Source organism: Bremia lactucae, linkage group LG10 (genome assembly GCF_004359215.1).
Source record: "Bremia lactucae strain SF5 linkage group LG10, whole genome shotgun sequence".
NCBI lineage: Eukaryota > Oomycota > Peronosporomycetes > Peronosporales > Peronosporaceae > Bremia > Bremia lactucae.
The window spans coordinates 3187151-3208533 of NC_090619.1; the positions used below are offsets into that span (position 1 = coordinate 3187151).

A 21383-nucleotide genomic window follows, 5' to 3' on the forward strand; every position below is an offset into this window, starting at 1 on the left:
TAGAGGAAGACTTCTCTTAAGGCAAGTTAGCTTAAGAGGGTAAAATGAAAACTGTATTAATATAGTTAAGTGTCTTTGTTAATCTATCTTTGTAAATGTTGTCTTAACTATAAACTAATACTAAACATGTAAATGAATTCTTATCTATCTTATCTCGTAACTCTCTTTGATTACTTCTACAGCTGATTAGTCTGCGGAATAAATAGACATAATGGTCTATACCTATTTATGGATAAGAATTCAGGAAATTAATATTTAAAGTAATTTCCTCCAAATATTATCTACCTTTTGGATAATATTAATTAACAATCTTTTATTGTTAATTTCATGTAACGATACACCCCGTTACAATCATCCAACATAACATGTCCATGTCGGAAGGTACGTGCGTAGGTCGTTGAACGGACTACGAAGTGCTACCAGGTGTAACGTGGCACCTTTCACTAGTACTGATATGTATCAGTTAAACTTACACTGATTACAGTGTCGGTACGGATTTATTAATGAAAAGTAGCAGTGGAAAGGATTTATAATACAGGGTTGGGGAAATTGTTATAAACCCTCTTCAAATTTACAGATTACAGTTCCTTTGAAAAGTTTTAATTCATAAGAGATTTGTTTAAAAAACATCTAACTTCCATACAAAACGACGAAGCCCTTTGCGGACATGACGCTCGACGCTACAGGCGGCGTCAGCTGCACCATCGAATTACTAGTGCCTTCATATACTGAATTACCTAAGCAAGAAGGAGCTGAAGCTAATTATTCAGTGGCTCTACACCGTACAACAGATAACTGGCTCCAGCTCGTTTTTGCCGGCCCCGACGTTCGTAAGAACGTAACGTGCATTAATGGCCCCAGTTGTCGCTGCTTTTACGCATCCTTTTTGAAAAAACTTTTGATGCTTGATGAGCAACATGTTCTAGCTGTAGATGTAGCGTATGTCGTCATCATCGGTGTCGCGACACTTCAAGTGCGCGTGCGCGTGCACGAGGACGCCAAGCACAGCACGTCACTGAAAGATTTTGACTTAGTGCTGTGCCATCTACGATCACCCGCGCTAGAAATATTGCAGTGCAATGAGCAAGCGAGAAAGAAGGCACGCAATGCAGCGCTCGAGGATGCGAAGAACAGCTCGTGCCATGTTGTGGGCTGCCGACTGCATTCTTTGGACAAGGCTGATCAACCCAAGCGAAGCTTTAATTTACCTGACGTTTTTCGCAATTTAGTTAGTCAAAATGCGGTGGATCAAATGGAAATTCGAGACGATGCCACGTACGTGGGCCGAATGACTTGCTGTACCAAAAAGTTTGTCATGACCGACCTGCCAACCAATGTGCTGCAGCATATTGTATGTCTAATGAGCGCTCGTGATTTTGCGTCGCTTAGCGGAGTATGTTCCTTATTTCAACACTTGGCGTACGAAGTCGTACCGGGCCTGAATCTTGTACTCTACGCGCACCAGCGAAGAGGACTTAAGTGGATGCTGCGACGCGAAACACCGTCATTGACTTGCAAATCTCGGCCGCATCCATTTGTTATATCATCTGAATCTAATTATGAATCAGCTACAGCGATTGATCTGATTGAAAATAAAGTCATCGCACACCCTCATGTAATAGCCAGAGATGCATGTGGAGGTATGTTTTGTGATGAGCCAGGTCTTGGTAAAACGATCACTATGCTAGCATTAATACTTCGAACGAAGGGACAAATGACAAATAAGACACCAGGTGAGCCACGTAAATCTGGTCAAGAGAACACGAGACTAGGCTTGCGTTCGTCCAGTTCCCGAGGCCGCTCCGTGAATGTTAATGACCTAATCACCTCCAGAGCTAGTTTGATTGTGGCACCTGATCCGCTGGTGGAACACTGGAAGTACCAAATTGAAGCGCATGTTGCACAAAGTGCCTTGCGTGTGTTTATAGACCCTGGGATTGGGCACAAGCTGCCTCTAAATGTTGACCTCGCTCAGTATGACGTTGTGGTCATGTCGTTTACAAGACTAGCTCGAGAGTGGAAGCTTCACAGACCAACATCGGCTTTGGAGACACGAATGCCCGAACGATTTGGATTTGAAGGTCAAGAAAGATATGCCGATGGAACTCTTCGAGGTAGTGTGTCTTCACTTTTGACGGTCCATTGGGTGCGGGTTATTGTGGACGAAGGCCACAAATTAGGGGGTCAGACTCCGTCGGATTTGATGCAGCTTGCTCGAATGCTTTATACCGGGAAACGTTGGGTAATGACTGGGACGCCAACGCCAAATACGCTCCAGTCAGCGGACCTTCGATATATGCATGGACTTTTGGTATTCTTGCGCACTTTTCCATATGGTTCTTCCGATGGACAAGCTTGGGGCAAGGCAATTGCGCGCCCGTTTGAGCGAAACGAACTTATTGGCTTCTATCGATTACAACATCTATTAAGTCGAATTATGATAAGGCACACGAAAGATTCCATTAGTGAAGTTTTGCCTAAACCTATCCGACGCACAGTGTATATTAACCCAACGCCTAGTGAATACGCGCAATATAATGGTGTTGCTGCGGCAGTCCGCGCCAATTTGGTCATCACGAACATGGATCCAAAGACCCCTGGTGAGAAACATCCGGATAGTTTGTTAAATCCAATTAATCGAAAGGATGCTATGCGTGTTGTCTCCAACCTTCGATCTGCATGCTGTGGTGGGTCTGCTGTCAAGGTCTCTTTAGCCGAATGGTCTCGTTTGGATACAATTAACATGCTAAGCGCACTGAATGTTAGTGGTGAGAATATGGGAATTGTGATTGAATACCTTCGAAAAGTGCAGTTTCGTGGGAATGTAACGCAGTGTGGATGTTGCAAACGCAAGCTTCAATTGCTTATGATAATTCCGTGCGGTCATTTATGCTGTGCGGATTGCGTGGAAGATCGAATGAAGAGCGTGGGGCCTAGTTGTTATCGTTGTAGTGCTGTATTTGACCGTGAAGCTTTCCAAAGACTTCAGCCCGGTTTTGAGTTTGAAATGGTAGAAGCAGAAACTCCGAATATCAATATACCGCAGAATGGCCACAATGGACGGCGTGACAACCCAATACAGCATTTTACGAACCAAAATGAACGACCTAATGTAGCAGGACAGGACCGGCGAATACGAGCAAGGAATCAGCGGGGTCACGATGGAAATGACCAAAACACCCCTCGCCTGCCTCGTCGTGCGTTAGATCTTACACGCGACATTCACTTTATAGATGCCAGTAAAGCATTTTATGCCGCGACTCGAATTAAAGAATTAGAAAAAGAATTTTTACATCGCAGGATGAATTCAAGCGGCCGCTCTCGGCAGCGTCAAGCACGGGATCTTAAAGCAATTATCTTTTCGCAATTCAAAGATCATATTTGGCACACGAAAGTTGCTTTTGCGCAGCAAGGTATACCAACTGCTGATTTCATTGCTGGACTCAGCTCTGAATTTCGCATGAAACAGCTGGCTCGCTTTCGCAGAGATCCTAATGTCAATGTCCTACTGCTGACAGAAGTTGGCTCGCATGGGTTGGATCTTTCGTTTGTCACACACATCTTCTTGATGGACGAAATCTGGGATAAGTCGCTTGAACAGCAAGTAATCAGTCGAGCACATCGAATGGGTGCCAATGAGGCTGTAGTCGTCGAGCAACTTTGGATGCGTGGCAGCGTGGAAAGCCACATGTTAATGTCTCAAGAAACAATCAAAAACCAAGTTGAGGTAACGGAAAGCTCTCTAGTTAATGTTTCTTCTAGCTGCATGAAATCGCACGAAAGTATTTCTCCTCGCACGTTTCCGAAAAAAAACAATACAGGTGGAGGAACAATGTTTACGGCTTCAAGTAAAAAGCGTAAGAGTCATCGCGCAGCAGGAGATACACGGGCTGCTGCAAACAAAGTCAAAAACTCTTTTCTTCAGCGTAAAATCGACTTTGTCTTGAACAAGTTACGCCTTCTGGAAGAAGACATTGTTGCGGAACCTGGGCAAGTGCGGTATTCGGTTGAAAATGACCAAAAGGAAATACTTTGTCAAGCAATTCGTGTGATGCCGAACCGAGGAGCTTTCGGAATCTCCGACTCGATACCGCAGACACCGCTGCCAACACTAACTCCGGTGCCTGCTGTTCCGCTTTCAACTGTCGAAACGACTGCACGCCCAGGTCCTTTGGTAAGACGGAATGTTTCGTTCGGGATTGCGATTAAGCAGCCCTCAGCAGAAAAGCAGGAAGTTATATCAATCGACAGCTCCTTTTCTTCTAGTGACGAATGTGATGAATGTATGGTCGGATACCAAGGAAAAGCATACACTGAGCGCAAAGATAATATAAAGGTTATGATGGAACGCAATGGTCAAGGTTGCCGTGCGAAGTATCGAAAATTAAATTCACTTATAGGTCCATGTAATGAAGGCAATGAACACAAAGCACAGCATCCCGATGCAAGGATGGCTGAAGCAGAGACGGCACACATTGTGCATGCCAAGGCAAAGACAGTGTCATTGATAATAATTGACGATGATGATTCAGAAACAGAGTCAGAATGAGATTATCGACCGTTTGTGTTAATCTTATGTATTAAAATGGCAAAGTTTCAAGAGAATTAGCTCCACACAGATTCAAAGATTGATGCGTTGGTGTCTTCGGCTATTTATTGATTGTCTTAAGAAACGTTGCACGTAGGTTTTTAATAAAATTTGCCATCGCAGCCCGCGCGTTACGCAAAAAGGTGCTAAGCTTTATTTCTCTGCGCACTTACAGCGGGGTGCCATTTGTCGATGATAAGTCGATCCGGCTGCGTTGTTTGTCGTCATCCACGATTCGTGCTCGCACAAGTCATCGAATACATAACAATTTATTTTGTACCAACAGTCTTCTTCTTGGCTTCTAACACTTTATAGAAACTGATAAACACATAGTGATCTCCCGCGTCGTGGATTAATTACACTGAAAGGGACTACATTTTAGTAAAATAAGGAAAGCTTCCTTGGGTGGTGCTGGATAAAACGGAAGCCGATGCGGCAAAGCTTTTAAGCGCTGAAAGTGATCTGCCTCAATAATGACCTGCAATTTCAGGAGAGCCCTTCTACCTAATCGCCGCATGCTGATCTGCAACAAGATCCACTTGTGCAGGTGTTGCAAGATATCTCAATTTGCGTCAATTCTATCGAATGCTTAATGCACTCAAATCTATCGGCTCGCTAAAAACTTAGACAAGCTCCATGGACGGACAAACTACATGGTGCGCCATGACGACTTTTACAAACTTTTAGTCTCAGTGATTAATTAAATAATGCTTTTTATATCTATTCTGCAGTTGGTTGAATGAACGACTACCTGGATATTGAAGCCATCTTCGCAGAGGACGAGCGCGTAAAGTGCACATTTGAGACGGATGCGTTAGATTGCGGTTACTTGGATCCGAGCTGTCACGAGTCAGATTTACCGGTGAAGGCTGTGGTCGATTTACCGTTATGGCTGGCTTTACCGCTGGCAAAGCGCGGCGACGTGATGGTGACGCCTCCTTATTATCTGTCCAAGCGCTTCCGACGCATGCTGAAGGCTGGTCCATCGTCCGTGAACTTGCGTGAATACTCAAGCTATGTGCTAAAGGTGGGACGCCATCTTTTGCCTTATGTAAATAGCGACGAGCAGAACGAGATCGACGAAATTTTGCGCCTGTGCTATGGCGGCAAACGGTATCGTGAACTTCTCAACAATACAATGAATTCGCTAAACGAAGACACCACAGAGTTTACGCGTAAACTTACGCAAGAAGAGCAAAAACTTGTGTGCGCTGGCATCCGTGACACTAAGGATTTTATGGAGTGGAAGGGCCGCAACGCCGAAGCCATCACCGCAGCCGCTGTTGTCCAGAGCTCGCTTAAGAAGCGCAAGTTTCAAGGGTAAGTATAGCTTAAAGATTGCTTTTTAGCTGAATTGCATCCAGAAATATGTGGCATGAACAGAGTATTGTGAAGATCTTGTCGTACTATCCGTCAACAGGATGACATAAAAGCCAAAACGTTGTAAGCTGAAATGTACGCAATGAGCTCGTGCCTGATATTTTATGTTCTTGTTCTCTGTAGTTAAATGGAAGCATAAGGTGCAGCAAGCGCTTCTATATTTCTACGTGAAAAAAAGGACGAGCCACTAGCTCTCACCATACGAATTAGGGTAAAGTTTCACGTGTTCAGGGCCCCTAACTGGAATGAAAATGTTACACCATCTAAGAAGCTTTATGTCTTTGCATACTAAGTGGCAAGTAATGCTACAAGGGCATTAGAATGTCTTGTGAGTTAAAGCTTCAATGTGAGCGAATGTTTGACCTTTACAAACACATATAAGTTCGACTATAATTTAGCGCCAACGTTTGATAGATAGCAACACCAAAAGCAGTTTTAGCAGCTTGCAAATTGGTTTACAGCAAGCTTCCCCTTTTGATCCTGAAGCGTCAAGTGCCTTCCTAAGGCTTGCGCATTGATCTGTAAGAGATAGAAGCCTTTCTAAGGTATATCCTCTTGGGCACTAGTTGCCACTTGGTTCTACGAACCCCTGAATCCCTTAAACTAGGATTCCTTAAGCTTTGATAGCTTCTACGACTCCCTGAGTTGTTAAACCCATTAGTTCAATAGAACTAAGTGACTCTCTGAGTCTGAAAGTCTTCCTCTGACTTTAGGAGAGAGGTAGCTCCGCTACACTTGGTAGCACTCGTAGTCAATCTACGCCTGAGTCTTTACAAGACTAATTTCTCACGAAAATGGAAGAGGTTCCAGAATTGTCAGAAGCGCAACGCGCCGCTTATGACAAGCTCAAAACCTTATTCGGGCTTGAGCACGTGGAATTTATTATCTCCCAGGGACCAGAGCTCCTGCAAGCAAGGCTTGAAGCCTCCCTGATCGGTCAGGTACATGACCATTTAGCGGCATCTATGCCAACCCGGTACATCTCTGTGCCTGACTCAGAGCCGAGGGCTCGCCCTCTAACTGTTAAAGTGAAGACATTTGAGGGAAAAGAGGGAGAAAATCTCCTTATTTGGATTAAGCAGATGAAAATGTCCATTGATTCCGCCTTGTTCTTAACAGAACGGCAAAAGGTGGCTATGGCCATTTCCAAGCTTGGAGGTAGAGCCATGGAGTGGGCACTATCGTGCAACACGTTCGTAAACGACGTTTTTCCTTCATGGGATTCGGTGAAACAGCAAATGACCAGCATGTTTGCACCGCCTGATCAGGCTTTTCGGATATGCGAGCACGGCTCCTAGCGACTCAACAGGGTAAAAGAACCCTAGGGGACTTTGTCCAGGAGTTGAGAACTCTCATTGCATCTATGCATCAAGACCCGGTGCAAGAAGCAATTGTAGTGACCATCTTTATGGGGGGTCTCAATGAGGGCGTTGCCCGGGCGGAATTGTTCCGATCTCATCCGGATACGTTCGAAGAGGCAGTTGCCATAGCGCTACGCGCCGAGTTGGACTTTAAGTCTGCTCGCGTTAGGACGCCTGTCTAACGAACAAGCTCTTCGAGCACATGGGTTCCGTCTAATAGAGCGGATCCTATGGATTTAAGCCTCGTTGAGGAAGGAGAAGAGACTCTTCAAGCTGTGGAACAGCGTAAGACCATCCGTCGATGTTATATGTGCGAAAGCACGAAACATTTACGTCCTGCCTGCCCTCTTCGAAATTCGCGTAAAGCTCGAAAGAGCACCAATTTTTCGACCTATACCAGAGATCTGATACGGTGCGGGAAAACGTCGATACCCAGTAGGTGCGGGGCGCCCTACTGGGGAAGACCTAGGCTCTGTTGAACCTCGAGGAGGTGAGAATAAACAGAGCCTAGCCCCAATTAGCTCGGTGCTCAATGGCATGGGGCGAGAGTACAAGCCTGGCTTGCTAGTCGCTCAAGCGACTGTAAAAGGCTTTGATAAGCCGTGGTCAATTTTAATTGACTCAGGATCGCCTTGCAATTATGTTCGACGCCTTTCACTTAAAGGAAGTCAACAATACGTTGAGGCGCTTAGAGCGCACGAAGGTGATACAATCACTGTTCGATTAGCGACTGGGACTCGTGTCACTGTTCCCAAAGTTCCATTGAACTTGGGTATAAAGTTTCTGGACTTTGACAGTATGGAACGCTGTCTCGTCCTTGATTCGGATTTGAGATATGATCTCATCCTTGGTATGGCCTAGTTAGAACACCATGAGCCATGGATCGATTGGAGGTCTAAGACCTTAGGCACCACGCGCAATGTTCCTAGCAAAGTTTTGGAGAGTCATGAACCCTTGAATAAGTCTGTCAGTGTTTTAGACATTGGTATGTCTGAGTTAATTAACTCTAATGTTAAAAACAATAATTCCGAGCCCGACTCAGCAGAAATAAGTGGAACGGCACGTACTCCGTCGAGTGACACTCGTTGTAATAACGATTTACTGAATGCTGAAAGCATTGTTGGCCTAAAGCCAAATCATCAAGGGTGCAATTTCCCTGAGATACGTGGAGTGGCACGTCTAAGTCCACCGAGTATGGTCGGCCGAGGTGGCACCATACTGAGTGTCAATAGTGACACTATTGGCGGTTCGCCAGGGCATTTTCGGGTCAAACCCTCCTAATACACGTGAAGCGACACGTAGACGTTCGCTGGATAAGGAAGTTGAGTTACCTAACTTCTTGTCGGATGTTAAATTACACACCAAGTCTTGTATAGAACCAATACAGGCTGGAAAACCCGGGGACGTGAATGTCCCGGCCTCTAAGAGGCGTATTGTCTCCACTCCAAGACAGGATGGACACGAAGCGTGTATACCCTCACAAAGTGATACGAATGAGCAAGTACATACGCTTGTAAATGGCGTAACCGGTAACATTGAGGGAGAAGTTAGCCTTGCGGCAATTCCTTCGTTACATGCTCGTTTAGAGCTAGACGGAATGTCTATTGATAAGTGCGGTCGAGCCTTAAAAGCTGGTGACTTATCTGAAATGGTGGTCATTCGACCTATGGTTGAGTTAAACTCATCGTCACTTCTAGACGAAGCTGTCCTGGATGACACAAAAGCTGCACTTAGTGCGCGAAATGGGTCATCGATCCTTAAAAATCGTACGGATCCCTTTTGTTTCTTAATTAAGGAATTCCAAGATGTGGTATGTAATAACCCACCATCTGTTTTACCTCCGGATAGAGGTGTTCGTCATGAAATTGACTTAGTTCCGGGAATCAAATACTGTATCACAAGACAATGGCCTATACCAAGGGAGCATGTGACGTCATTGACGATTTCTTCCGTGCTAAGCACGAGGCTGGAATGGTACGAGAGAGCAAATCTCCTCATTCGACACCGACATTTTGTGTCAAAAATCCAAATGGTAAATGGCGCATTGTACATGCTTAAATTAAGCTTAATGCTGCCACTGTACCAGCACAAACCCCAATTCCTAGAAAGGATGTTCTTCAGAATAATATGGTGGGATGTACAATGTATAGTGCATTGGACTTAGTCGATGGTTACTACCAATTGCTCATGCGAGCTAGCGATATCCCGCTTACAGCGGTTAGCACCCCAAGCGGCATGTTATGGGAGTGGCTGGTTATGCCACAAGGGCTTTCCAACGCCCCGGCAACATTTAATCGTCTAGTGACGCAACTGTTTCGCCCTCATCGAGGTTATGCACAGACTTATTTCGATGACATTTTTGTCCATAGTCGTGCGGAGCAGGGTCGGTCGGATATGGAAAACCATTTAGACCATTTGCGAGCAGTGCTCGAGTGCATGCGCACAAACAAATTGTATGCCAATGCATCTAAATGCATTTTTGGCGCAGACGAAATTCCTTTTTTAGGATGCTTCATTGGAAAGCGAGGCCTTAGAGCGGATCCCGCTAAGGTAAAAGCCATAGTAGATTGGCCGGTTCCTAAAAACCAAAAGGATTTGCGTAAGTGGTTGGGTCTCGCCAATTATTTACACAAATATAGCGAAAATTACGCTGATATGGCTAGGCCATTATCAGATCTCCTTAAAAAAGGATGCAGAATGGTGCTGGACTAGCATCGAAGATGATGCTTTTCAACGAGTTAAGGATAGTCTTATCCATGCCCCGATTCTGGTACTGCCAAACCCAAATTGGCCTTTCAGTGTCGTCTGTGACGCATCAGATTTTGCCATTGGCAGTGCTCTGTTACAAACAGATGTTAATGGGCACGAATGTGTGATTGCGTTCGAGTCTAGAGAGCTTTAGGCTGCGGAAAAGAATTACCCACTTCATGACAAAGATTTCCTTGCTCTGAAGTATGCTCTCGTCAAATTCAGAGTTCATCTGCTCGGCTCTAAGCCGTTTGTGATATATACAGATCACGCGTCATTACGCACGGCGACTAAGTCGCCCTATCTCTCACAGAGAATGGCCCGATGGCTATCCTTTTTTGCGGAATACAACTTCGAGGTGAAGTATAAACCCGGCAAGCAAAATGCTTTGGCCGATGCGTTATCACGCAGGCAGGATTATGAGCTTTCTCATTTAACGACTATCTCGTCACCTATTCCTGAATTAATCCGTTCGGCTTACGCCAAGGATGAACAGTGTGTAGCTCTGCTACGAGCTTTAAAGAACTCGGATTCAGGTATTAAATTGCAGGCACGTTTGCGTACGAGGTTACATCGATTTTCTACCGATAACGACCTCTTGCTTTATTGCACAGACATCGCGGACCTTCCGCGTGTCGTTGTTCCTCATGATGAGGATTTGAAGAACTAAATCCTTTATAAGGCACGGATACTGTTCTTGGTGGTCATCTCGGTAGAGAAAAGACCTACGGCCGATAAGCCAGAGTTATTGGTGGCCCAAACTTTATAAATGGGTCAGCACATATGTTCGCGAATGCGAAACTTGCCAACGGGTTAAACCCTCGGCGCATGCTGCTGCGCCCACTGGCGAGTCTTCTCGTCCCCATAGGTTGCTGGGATTTCATTAGTATGGATTTTGTTTCCGGTCTACCGAAAGATTCAGCCGGTAACTCCGGTATAGTGGTCTTTGTTGACGGATTGAGCAAAATGGCTCACTTAGCGGCCGTGTGGGATTCCTTGGATGGAGAAGGTACAGCTAAGCTGTTTATCGATCGCGTGTTTCGACAACATGGTTTGCCATGTTGTCTCTGATCGGGACCCCCGTTGCACGGGTAAATTCTGGAAATCAATTTTCTGAGTGCTTGGCACCAGATTGGATATGTCCACTGCGGACCATCCGCAGACCGATGGTCAAACTGAACTAGTAAATCGCGTCATTGAAGACATTTTACGCAGTGTGTGTGCTCAGACACCAAAGCGCTGGAGCTCAATGCTTCCAGTGGTGGAGTTTGCGTTAAATAATGTTGTACATGCCTCTAAAGGTTATACTCCGCTCAATGTCAACAGTCTCACCCACCCACGCGTTCCGTTAACGATTCCACTGTGTGGCTCAGGGCTTAGTGGGGGAGAATTGGCCGATAGGCTTGCTGATATCAGCCTTATTACCGTTTGGAAACAAGTAAGCGAGTTTCTCGCGACGCGAATTAGTGTCTTAAGACATGTAAGAAATACGAAGGCTGATAGCCAAGACAAATAAAAGAGCAAGCAGATGCCAAAGGCAGAATCTGTATTAATTCTTATATGGTCGGAGACCGAGTTTTACTAAGCGCTAAAAACCTACCTACCAACTTGGTTTCCGCGGTCTTCAAACCAAACCAGCGCTTTATTGGACCATTTACGGTCGTGGCCAAGAAGGGTCTAGCTTATACGCTAAACCTCCCCAGTAAGCTGCGTACACACCCAGTATTTTACGTTGGCTTGCTTAAGCCATATCGGGACCCTTCCCACGTGGACTTGAAGGCCCCTTGCGCCGAGACAGGCGGTCGTGCCGCAGATTGTTGCATCTTCACCAGGATATCCAACTGACCCTCTAAACGAGGCTGCTGACGCTCCAGCGTCGAAAGACGGTCCCGAACCGCCTTAAAAGAGCTCTTAACCCGATCAAGGACCTCACGAAGAAGTTGCACCTCGCGCCGTAGAGCATCAAATGCTTCCGCCGAAATTTCGGCCCCCTCTCGCGCTGCTTGATGCGCGGGGGAACCTTCAGTTTCATGTGGAGAAACTTCTAAAGCGATGTCGTCATGAGGGTCAATACCAGTATCTGGTGAAGTGGGTAGGGTACCCTCTTCTGAAAACTCTTAAGAGTTCGAGGTACCTCTTCGGCAAGATTGCCCGTACGCCGAGCTCAGGATCAACTCGCGTCAAACGACGCTTCCCACCACTAAACGTAGGATTAGGTGGATCTATAGCCTCAGTGCGGCTTCGATCCATGGTTGTACGGTCATCCGAAGCACTGAAATATCGGCTATGCCTTTCTTCGTTTTGTGGCATAAATGCCGAACGTAACTGGCCTTTGTCCTTAAGCCGAGCCAAGTCGAAGCGAAGCTTCCGTTCTAAACAAACATGACCTCTATCCGCAGACTCTCTGATGTTCCAGATATTACGGAGTTTGCGGGCTCGGTGAACCCATTTCTCAAATGAGACTTCGTTTTCAGTTCTTGTTACGTTTGGAAACAAAACGATCGGAATTTCCATCATGGACGTCACGGGCTTGATCACGTAAACGCGTCAGATACTGGCTTCGCGCCATTACCTTCGGCGTAAGGTATTGCTCATGAAGAGCGTCGCGAGCAGCGATCTCCTCCGGCGTCCTCGCCGGGTCACCAGAGATCCAAATGGCCAAGCTATGACCCGCTATCTCTTTGAGATGCTCGTCCGCACTAAGCGGAGTGAATCTATATTCAATATGAGCCTTAGTTTTCTCTATTTCGGCAGCTCGACGACGAGCTCTTTCCTCTATGAGGATTATCTGCTCTGCTCTTCATCGAGCGGACTCGTAATAATGTTGGACTCAGGGTCCGGTGTCCTGCTCAATGCAGTTAAGACATCAGCGGTACCACGTTCTGGGAACGGATTCGGGGCTCGCCAACGTTCGTCCGGAGGAGAACGCGTGAGCGAACGCCGCTCTTTTTCCTCCTCCTCCGATTGAGAGTGACTTTCAAAGTCCACCATGCTCTCATCGTCGAGGAAGGTGCTCAGAGTCTGTGACTCACGCTTAATTGTCATTAGACAAAGGAATGGAAAACACAACCAAACGGTTAGCTGTTAAGGTTCCAACCTCAAAGAGGAAATAAAGCAAATGTTGTCACTCGGTGTCAACAGTCTGATGGGGGAGGGTGTAATGGGGCACACATCGGTTGGAGAACCGTTGTTGTGGTACATTTACTTTATGGGTAAAATACCCTTTTATCTAATTATAAAATAGTTAGTTACTTAAATCCCATTTATTATGGGTAACAAATGTGGTCGCCGCCAGAAATAAATCTGGCGGCCAAAATCTATTTTTAATTAGCTAGATTAAGGTTTTTAGATTTAGACTATTAAATAAAGTGCAGTTCCCCTTTTGATCTTAAAGCGTTAAGTGCCTTCCTAAGGCTTGCGCATTGATCTGTAAGAGATAGAAGCCTTTCTAAGGTATATCCTCTTGGGCACTAGTTGCCACTTGGTTCTACGAACCCCTGAATCCCTTGAACTAGGATTCCTTAAGCTTTAATAGCTTGTACGACTCCCTGAGTTGTTAAACCCATTAGTTCAATAGAACTAAGTGACTCTCTGAGTCTGAAAGTCTTCCTCTGACTTTAGGAGCGAGGTAGCTCCGCTACACCTGGTAGCACTCGTAGTCAATCTACGCCTGAGTCTTTACAAGACTAATTTCTCACGAAAATGGAAGAGGTTCCAGAATTGTCAGAAGCGCAACGCGCCGCTTATGACAAGCTCAAAACCTTATTCGGGCTTGAGCACGTGGAATTTATTATCTCCCAGGGACCAGAGCTCCTGCAAGCAAGGCTTGAAGCCTCCCTGATCGGTCAGGTACATGACCATTTAGCGGCATCTATGCCAACCCGGTACATCTCTGTGCCTGACTCAGAGCCGAGGGCTCGCCCTCTAACTGTTAAAGTGAAGACATTTGAGGGAAAAGAGGGAGAAAATCTCCTTATTTGGATTAAGCAGATGAAAATGTCCATTGATTCCGCCTTGTTCTTAACAGAACGGCAAAAGGTGGCTATGGCCATTTCCAAGCTTGGAGGTAGAGCCATGGAGTGGGCACTATCGTGCAACACGTTCGTAAACGACGTTTTTCCTTCATGGGATTCGGTGAAACAGCAAATGACCAGCATGTTTGCACCGCCTGATCAGGCTTTTCGGATATGCGAGCACGGCTCCTAGCGACTCAACAGGGTAAAAGAACCCTAGGGGACTTTGTCCAGGAGTTGAGAACTCTCATTGCATCTATGCATCAAGACCCGGTGCAAGAAGCAATTGTAGTGACCATCTTTATGGGGGGTCTCAATGAGGGCGTTGCCCGGGCGGAATTGTTCCGATCTCATCCGGATACGTTCGAAGAGGCAGTTGCCATAGCGCTACGCGCCGAGTTGGACTTTAAGTCTGCTCGCGTTAGGACGCCTGTCTAACGAACAAGCTCTTCGAGCACATGGGTTCCGTCTAATAGAGCGGATCCTATGGATTTAAGCCTCGTTGAGGAAGGAGAAGAGACTCTTCAAGCTGTGGAACAGCGTAAGACCATCCGTCGATGTTATATGTGCGAAAGCACGAAACATTTACGTCCTGCCTGCCCTCTTCGAAATTCGCGTAAAGCTCGAAAGAGCACCAATTTTTCGACCTATACCAGAGATCTGATACGGTGCGGGAAAACGTCGATACCCAGTAGGTGCGGGGCGCCCTACTGGGGAAGACCTAGGCTCTGTTGAACCTCGAGGAGGTGAGAATAAACAGAGCCTAGCCCCAATTAGCTCGGTGCTCAATGGCATGGGGCGAGAGTACAAGCCTGGCTTGCTAGTCGCTCAAGCGACTGTAAAAGGCTTTGATAAGCCGTGGTCAATTTTAATTGACTCAGGATCGCCTTGCAATTATGTTCGACGCCTTTCACTTAAAGGAAGTCAACAATACGTTGAGGCGCTTAGAGCGCACGAAGGTGATACAATCACTGTTCGATTAGCGACTGGGACTCGTGTCACTGTTCCCAAAGTTCCATTGAACTTGGGTATAAAGTTTCTGGACTTTGACAGTATGGAACGCTGTCTCGTCCTTGATTCGGATTTGAGATATGATCTCATCCTTGGTATGGCCTAGTTAGAACACCATGAGCCATGGATCGATTGGAGGTCTAAGACCTTAGGCACCACGCGCAATGTTCCTAGCAAAGTTTTGGAGAGTCATGAACCCTTGAATAAGTCTGTCAGTGTTTTAGACATTGGTATGTCTGAGTTAATTAACTCTAATGTTAAAAACAATAATTCCGAGCCCGACTCAGCAGAAATAAGTGGAACGGCACGTACTCCGTCGAGTGACACTCGTTGTAATAACGATTTACTGAATGCTGAAAGCATTGTTGGCCTAAAGCCAAATCATCAAGGGTGCAATTTCCCTGAGATACGTGGAGTGGCACGTCTAAGTCCACCGAGTATGGTCGGCCGAGGTGGCATCAAACTGAGTGTCAGTAGTGACACTGTTGGCGGTTCGCCAGGACCTCAAGGGTGCAATATCCCTGAGATACGTGGAGTGGCACGTCTAAGTCCACCGAGTGTGGTCGGCCGAGGTGGCACCATACTGAGTGTCAATAGTGACACTATTGGCGGTTCGCCAGGGCATTTTCGGGTCAAACCCTCCTAATACACGTGAAGCGACACGTAGACGTTCGCTGGATAAGGAAGTTGAGTTACCTAACTTCTTGTCGGATGTTAAATTACACACCAAGTCTTGTATAGAACCAATACAGGCTGGAAAACCCGGGGACGTGAATGTCCCGGCCTCTAAGAGGCGTATTGTCTCCACTCCAAGACAGGATGGACACGAAGCGTGTATACCCTCACAAAGTGATACGAATGAGCAAGTACATACGCTTGTAAATGGCGTAACCGGTAACATTGAGGGAGAAGTTAGCCTTGCGGCAATTCCTTCGTTACATGCTCGTTTAGAGCTAGACGGAATGTCTATTGATAAGTGCGGTCGAGCCTTAAAAGCTGGTGACTTATCTGAAATGGTGGTCATTCGACCTATGGTTGAGTTAAACTCATCGTCACTTCTAGACGAAGCTGTCCTGGATGACACAAAAGCTGCACTTAGTGCGCGAAATGGGTCATCGATCCTTAAAAATCGTACGGATCCCTTTTGTTTCTTAATTAAGGAATTCCAAGATGTGGTATGTAATAACCCACCATCTGTTTTACCTCCGGATAGAGGTGTTCGTCATGAAATTGACTTAGTTCCGGGAATCAAATACTGTATCACAAGACAATGGCCTATACCAAGGGAGCATGTGACGTCATTGACGATTTCTTCCGTGCTAAGCACGAGGCTGGAATGGTACGAGAGAGCAAATCTCCTCATTCGACACCGACATTTTGTGTCAAAAATCCAAATGGTAAATGGCGCATTGTACATGCTTAAATTAAGCTTAATGCTGCCACTGTACCAGCACAAACCCCAATTCCTAGAAAGGATGTTCTTCAGAATAATATGGTGGGATGTACAATGTATAGTGCATTGGACTTAGTCGATGGTTACTACCAATTGCTCATGCGAGCTAGCGATATCCCGCTTACAGCGGTTAGCACCCCAAGCGGCATGTTATGGGAGTGGCTGGTTATGCCACAAGGGCTTTCTAACGCCCCGGCAACATTTAATCGTTTAGTGACGCAACTGTTTCGGCCTCATCGAGATTATACACAGACTTATTTCGATGACATTTTTGTCCATAGTCGTGCGGAGCAGGGTCGGTCGGATATACTTCAAATCCTCATCATGAGGAACAGCGACACGCGGAGGGTCCGCGATGTCTGTGCAATAAAGCAACAGGTTGTTATCGATAGAAAATCGATGTAACCTTGCACGCAAACGTGCCGGTAATTTAATATCCGAATCCGAGTTCTTTAAGGCTCGTAGCAGAGCTACACACTGTTCATCCTTGGCGTAAGCCGAACGGATTAATTCAGGAATGTGTGACGATATAGTCGTTAAATGAGAAAGCTCATAATCCGGCCAGCGTGATAAAACATCGGCCAAACCAGTTTGCTTGCCGGGTTTATACTTTACCTGTATTCCGCAAAAAAGGATAGCCACCGGGCCATTCTCTGTGAGAGATGGGGCGACTTAGTCGCCGTGCGTAATGACGCGTGATCTGTATAAATCACAAACGGCTTAGGGCCGAGCAGATGAACTCTGAATCTGACGAGAGCATACTTCATAGTCAGTAACTCTTTGTCATGAACTGGGTAGTTCTTTTTTGCAGCTTTAAGCTGTCTAGACTCAAACGCAATAAGACGTTCGTGCCCATCAACATCGGTTTGTAACAGAGCACTGCCAATTGCAAAATCTGATGCGTCACAGACGACACTGAAAGGCCAATTTGGGTTTGGCAGTGCCAGAATCGGGGCATCGATAAGACTATCCTTAACTGCTCGAAAAGCATTATTTTCGGTGCTAGTCCAGCACCATTTTGTATCCTTTTAAAGGAGATTAGATAATGACCTAGCCATATCAGCGTAATTTTCGCTATATTTGTGTAATTAATTGGTGAGACCCAACCACTTACGCAAATCCTTTTGGTTTGGCCAATCTACTATGGCTTTTACCTTAGCGGATCCGCCCTAAGGTCTCGCTTTCCAATGAAGCATCCTAAACAAGGAATTTCGTCTGCGCCAAAAATGCATTTCGATGCATTGGCATACAATTTGTTTGACCGGATCCTCTATGAGGCACACGATACTGTCCTTGGTGGTCATTTCGGTAGAGAAAAGACCTACGGCTCTATCAGCCAGAGTTATTGGTGGCCCAAACTTTATAAATGGGTCAGCACATATGTTCCAACATGCGAAACGTGCCAACGGGTTAAACCCTCGGCACATGCTGCTGCGCCACTGGCTAGTCTTCCCGTCCCCATAGGATGCTGGGAGTCCATCAGTATGGATTTTGTTTTTGGGCTACCGAAAGATTCAGCCTGTAACTCCGGTATAGTGGTCTTTGTTGACCGTTTGAGCAAAATGGCTCACTTAGCGTCCGTGCCGGATTCCATTGATGGAGAGGGTACAGCTAAGCTATTTATCGATCGCGTGTTTCGACAACATGGTTTGCCAGTGTCAATGTCTCTGATCGGGATCCCCGTTTCACGGGTAAATTCTGGAAATCTATTTTTCGAGTGCTTGGCACCAGATTGGATATGTCCACTGCGGACCGTCCGCAGACCGATGATCAAACTGAACGTGTCAATCGCGTCATTGAAGACGTTTTACGTAGTGTGAGTGCTCAGACACCAAAGTGCTGGAGCTCAACGCTCCCAGTAGTAAAATCTGCGTTAAATAACGCTGTTCATGCCTCTACAGGCTATACTCCGTTTTATATAAATGGTCTTACCCACCCGCGCGTTCCACTAACGATACCACTGCGTGGTTCAGGGCTTGGTGGGGGAGAATTGGCCGATAGGCTTGCTGATATCAGCCCTGTTACCGTTCGGAAACAAGTAAGCGAGTTTCTCGCGACGCGATTTAGTGTCTTAAGACATGTAAGGGATACGATGGCGGATAGCCAAGACAAACAAAAAGAACAAGCGGATGCCAAAGGCAGAAGCTGTATTTATTATTATATGGTCGGAGACCGAGTTTTACTAAACGCTAATAACCTACCTACTAACTTGGTTTCCGCGGTCTTCAAGACCAAATTGCGCCCGCGCTTTATTGGACTGTTTACGGTCGTGGCTAAGAAGGGCCTAGCTTATACGCTAAACCTTCCCAGCAAGCTGCGTACACACCCAGTGCTTTACGTTGGCTTGCTTAAGCCATATCGGGACCCTTCCCACGTGGACTTGAAGGCGCTTGCGCCGAGACAGGCGGTCGTGCCGCAGATTGCTGCATCCTCACCGGATGTCCAGCTGGCCCTCTAAGCGAGGCTGCTGACGCTCCAGCGTCGAAAGACGGTCCCGAACCGCCTCAAAAGAGGTCTCAACCCGAGCAAGGACCTCACGAAGAAGTTGCACCTCGTGCCGTAGAGCATTAAATGCTTCCGCCAAATTTTCGGCCCCCTCTCCGCTGCTTGATGCACGGGGGAACCTTCAGTTTCATGTGAAGAAATGTTTAAAGCGACGTCGTCGTGAGGGTCAATACCAGTATCTGGTGAAGTGGCTAGGGTACCCCTCTTCTGAAAACTCTTGGGAGTTCGAGGTACCTCTTCGGCAAGATTGCCCGTACGCCGTTAACGTTTTTGAGCGCCAAGCTCAGGGTCAACTCGCGTCAAACGACGCTTCCCACCACTTAACGTGGGATTAGGTGGATCTTAAGCCTCAGTGCGGCTTCGTTCCTTGGTTGTACGGTCAACCGAAGCACCGAAATATTGGCTAGGCCTTTTTTCGTTTTGTGGCATAAATGCCGAACGTAACTGGCCTTTGGACTTAAGCTTAGCAAAGTCGAAGCTAAGCTTCCGTTCCAAATGAACATCACCTCTATCCGCAGACTCTCTGATATTCCAGATATTACGGAGTTTGCAGCCCGGTGAACCCATTTCTCAAATGAGACTTCGTTTTAAGTTCTTGTTTCGTTTGGAAATAAAACAATCAGGATCCCCCTCATGGAGGTCACCGAAGCCCCACGGGCTTGATCACGTAAACGCGTCAGATACTGGCTTCGCCTTATTACCTTCGGCGTAAGGTATTGCTCATGAAGAGCGTCGCGAGCAGCGATCTCCTCCGGCATCCTCACCGGCTCACCAGAGATCCAGATGGCCAAGCTATGACCCGATATCTCTTTGAGACGCTCGTCCGCACTAAGCGGAGTGAATCTATATTGACTATGATGCTTAGCTTTCGCTATTTCGACAGCTCAACGACGAGCTCTTTCCTCTATGAGAACTATCTGCTCTTCCTCTTCATCGAGCGAAATCGTAATGATGTTGGACACAGGGTCCCGTGTCCTGCTCAATGCAGTTAAGACATCAGCGGCACCACGTTCTGGGAACGGATTCGGGGCTCGCCGACGTTCGTCCGGAGGAGAAGGCGTGAGCGAACACCGCTCTGTTTCCTCCTCCTCTGATTGTGAGTGACTTCAAAGTCCACCAATCCCTCATCGTCGAGGAAGATGCTAAGAGTCTCTGACTCACGCTTAATTGTCATTAGACAAAGGAATGGAAAACACAACCAAACGGTTAGCTGTTTAGGTTCCAACCTCAAAGATGAAATGAAGCGAATGTTGTCACTTGGTGTCAACAGTCTGATGGGGGAGGGTGTAATGGGGCACACATCGGTTGGAGAACCGTTGTTGTGGTACATTTACTTTATGGGTTAAATACCCATTATCTAATTTTAAAATAGTTAGTTACTTAAATCCCATTTATTATGGGTAATAAATGTGGTCGCCGCCAGATATAAATCTGGCGGCCAAAATCTATTTTAATTAGCTAGGGTAAGGTTTTTAGATTTAAATAATTAAATAAAGTGCAGTTTCCCATTCGATCTTAAAGCGTTAAGTTCCTTCCTAAGGCTTGCGCATTGATCTGTAAGAAATAGAAGCCTTTCTAAGGTATATCCTCTTGGGCACTAGTTGCCACTTGGTTCTTCGAACCCCTAAATCCCTTGAACTAGGATTCCTGAAGCTTTGATAGCTTCTACGACTCTCTGAGTTGTTAAACCCATTAGTTCAATAGAACTAAGTGACTCTCTGAGTTTGAAAGTCTTCCTCTGACATTAGCAGCGAGGTAGCTCCGCTACAATAACCACAACATGGCTACGGCAATGAGGATGAGCGAGCTAATCTTTATAGACATTTTTTAAGCAAGATGTCATCTTGTAGTCTTGCTCTTAAAGCATCAACTGCCGAATTTGGCCATGTTAGACTCTAACATATAATTTGTGCTCAATATCTACGAGTGTGTGTCTTCGGATCTTGTTTGAAAAGCTGCTGCGTTTTGGCAAGAGCTCCGCAGAGCCTATATTTCTTAAGGCGATAGATATTATGCTGCTGACAGACATTTCAAGGTTTGTGGGTGGCGGTGTTAAATTAATCGATTTTTTATTCTTAGCGTGGTATAGGGATCTTGGATTGAATTCCCATGGCACAAGACAGCTAAGGCAAAACAACAAGCTAATCATATCTGACAATGGATAATCCAATAACTCGTTTGGCATTTTAAATGAATCCTCTGCACCTCATCTGCATCAGCATCTTGCACATAATATGTAGCTACTTAAACGCATTGCACCATACAATTACAAGCTGGATTGCTATAGGCATAGCTGTTCTTATCTTCCTGTAGGCAGCCGCTTC

General features: G+C 46.2%; 1 protein-coding gene across 1 annotated transcript; it reads left to right on the forward strand.

Annotated features, from left to right (window-relative positions):
- Window positions 1-667: 667 nt before the first annotated feature.
- CCR75_004020 (uncharacterized protein) lies at window positions 668-4549 on the forward strand (the record flags this gene model as incomplete). The annotated part of the gene is made up of 1 exon (XM_067962110.1): window positions 668-4549. One exon carries the CDS (start codon window positions 668-670, stop codon window positions 4547-4549), a length of 3882 nt encoding a protein of 1293 aa, XP_067814536.1.
- Window positions 4550-21383: the final 16834 nt, after the last annotated feature.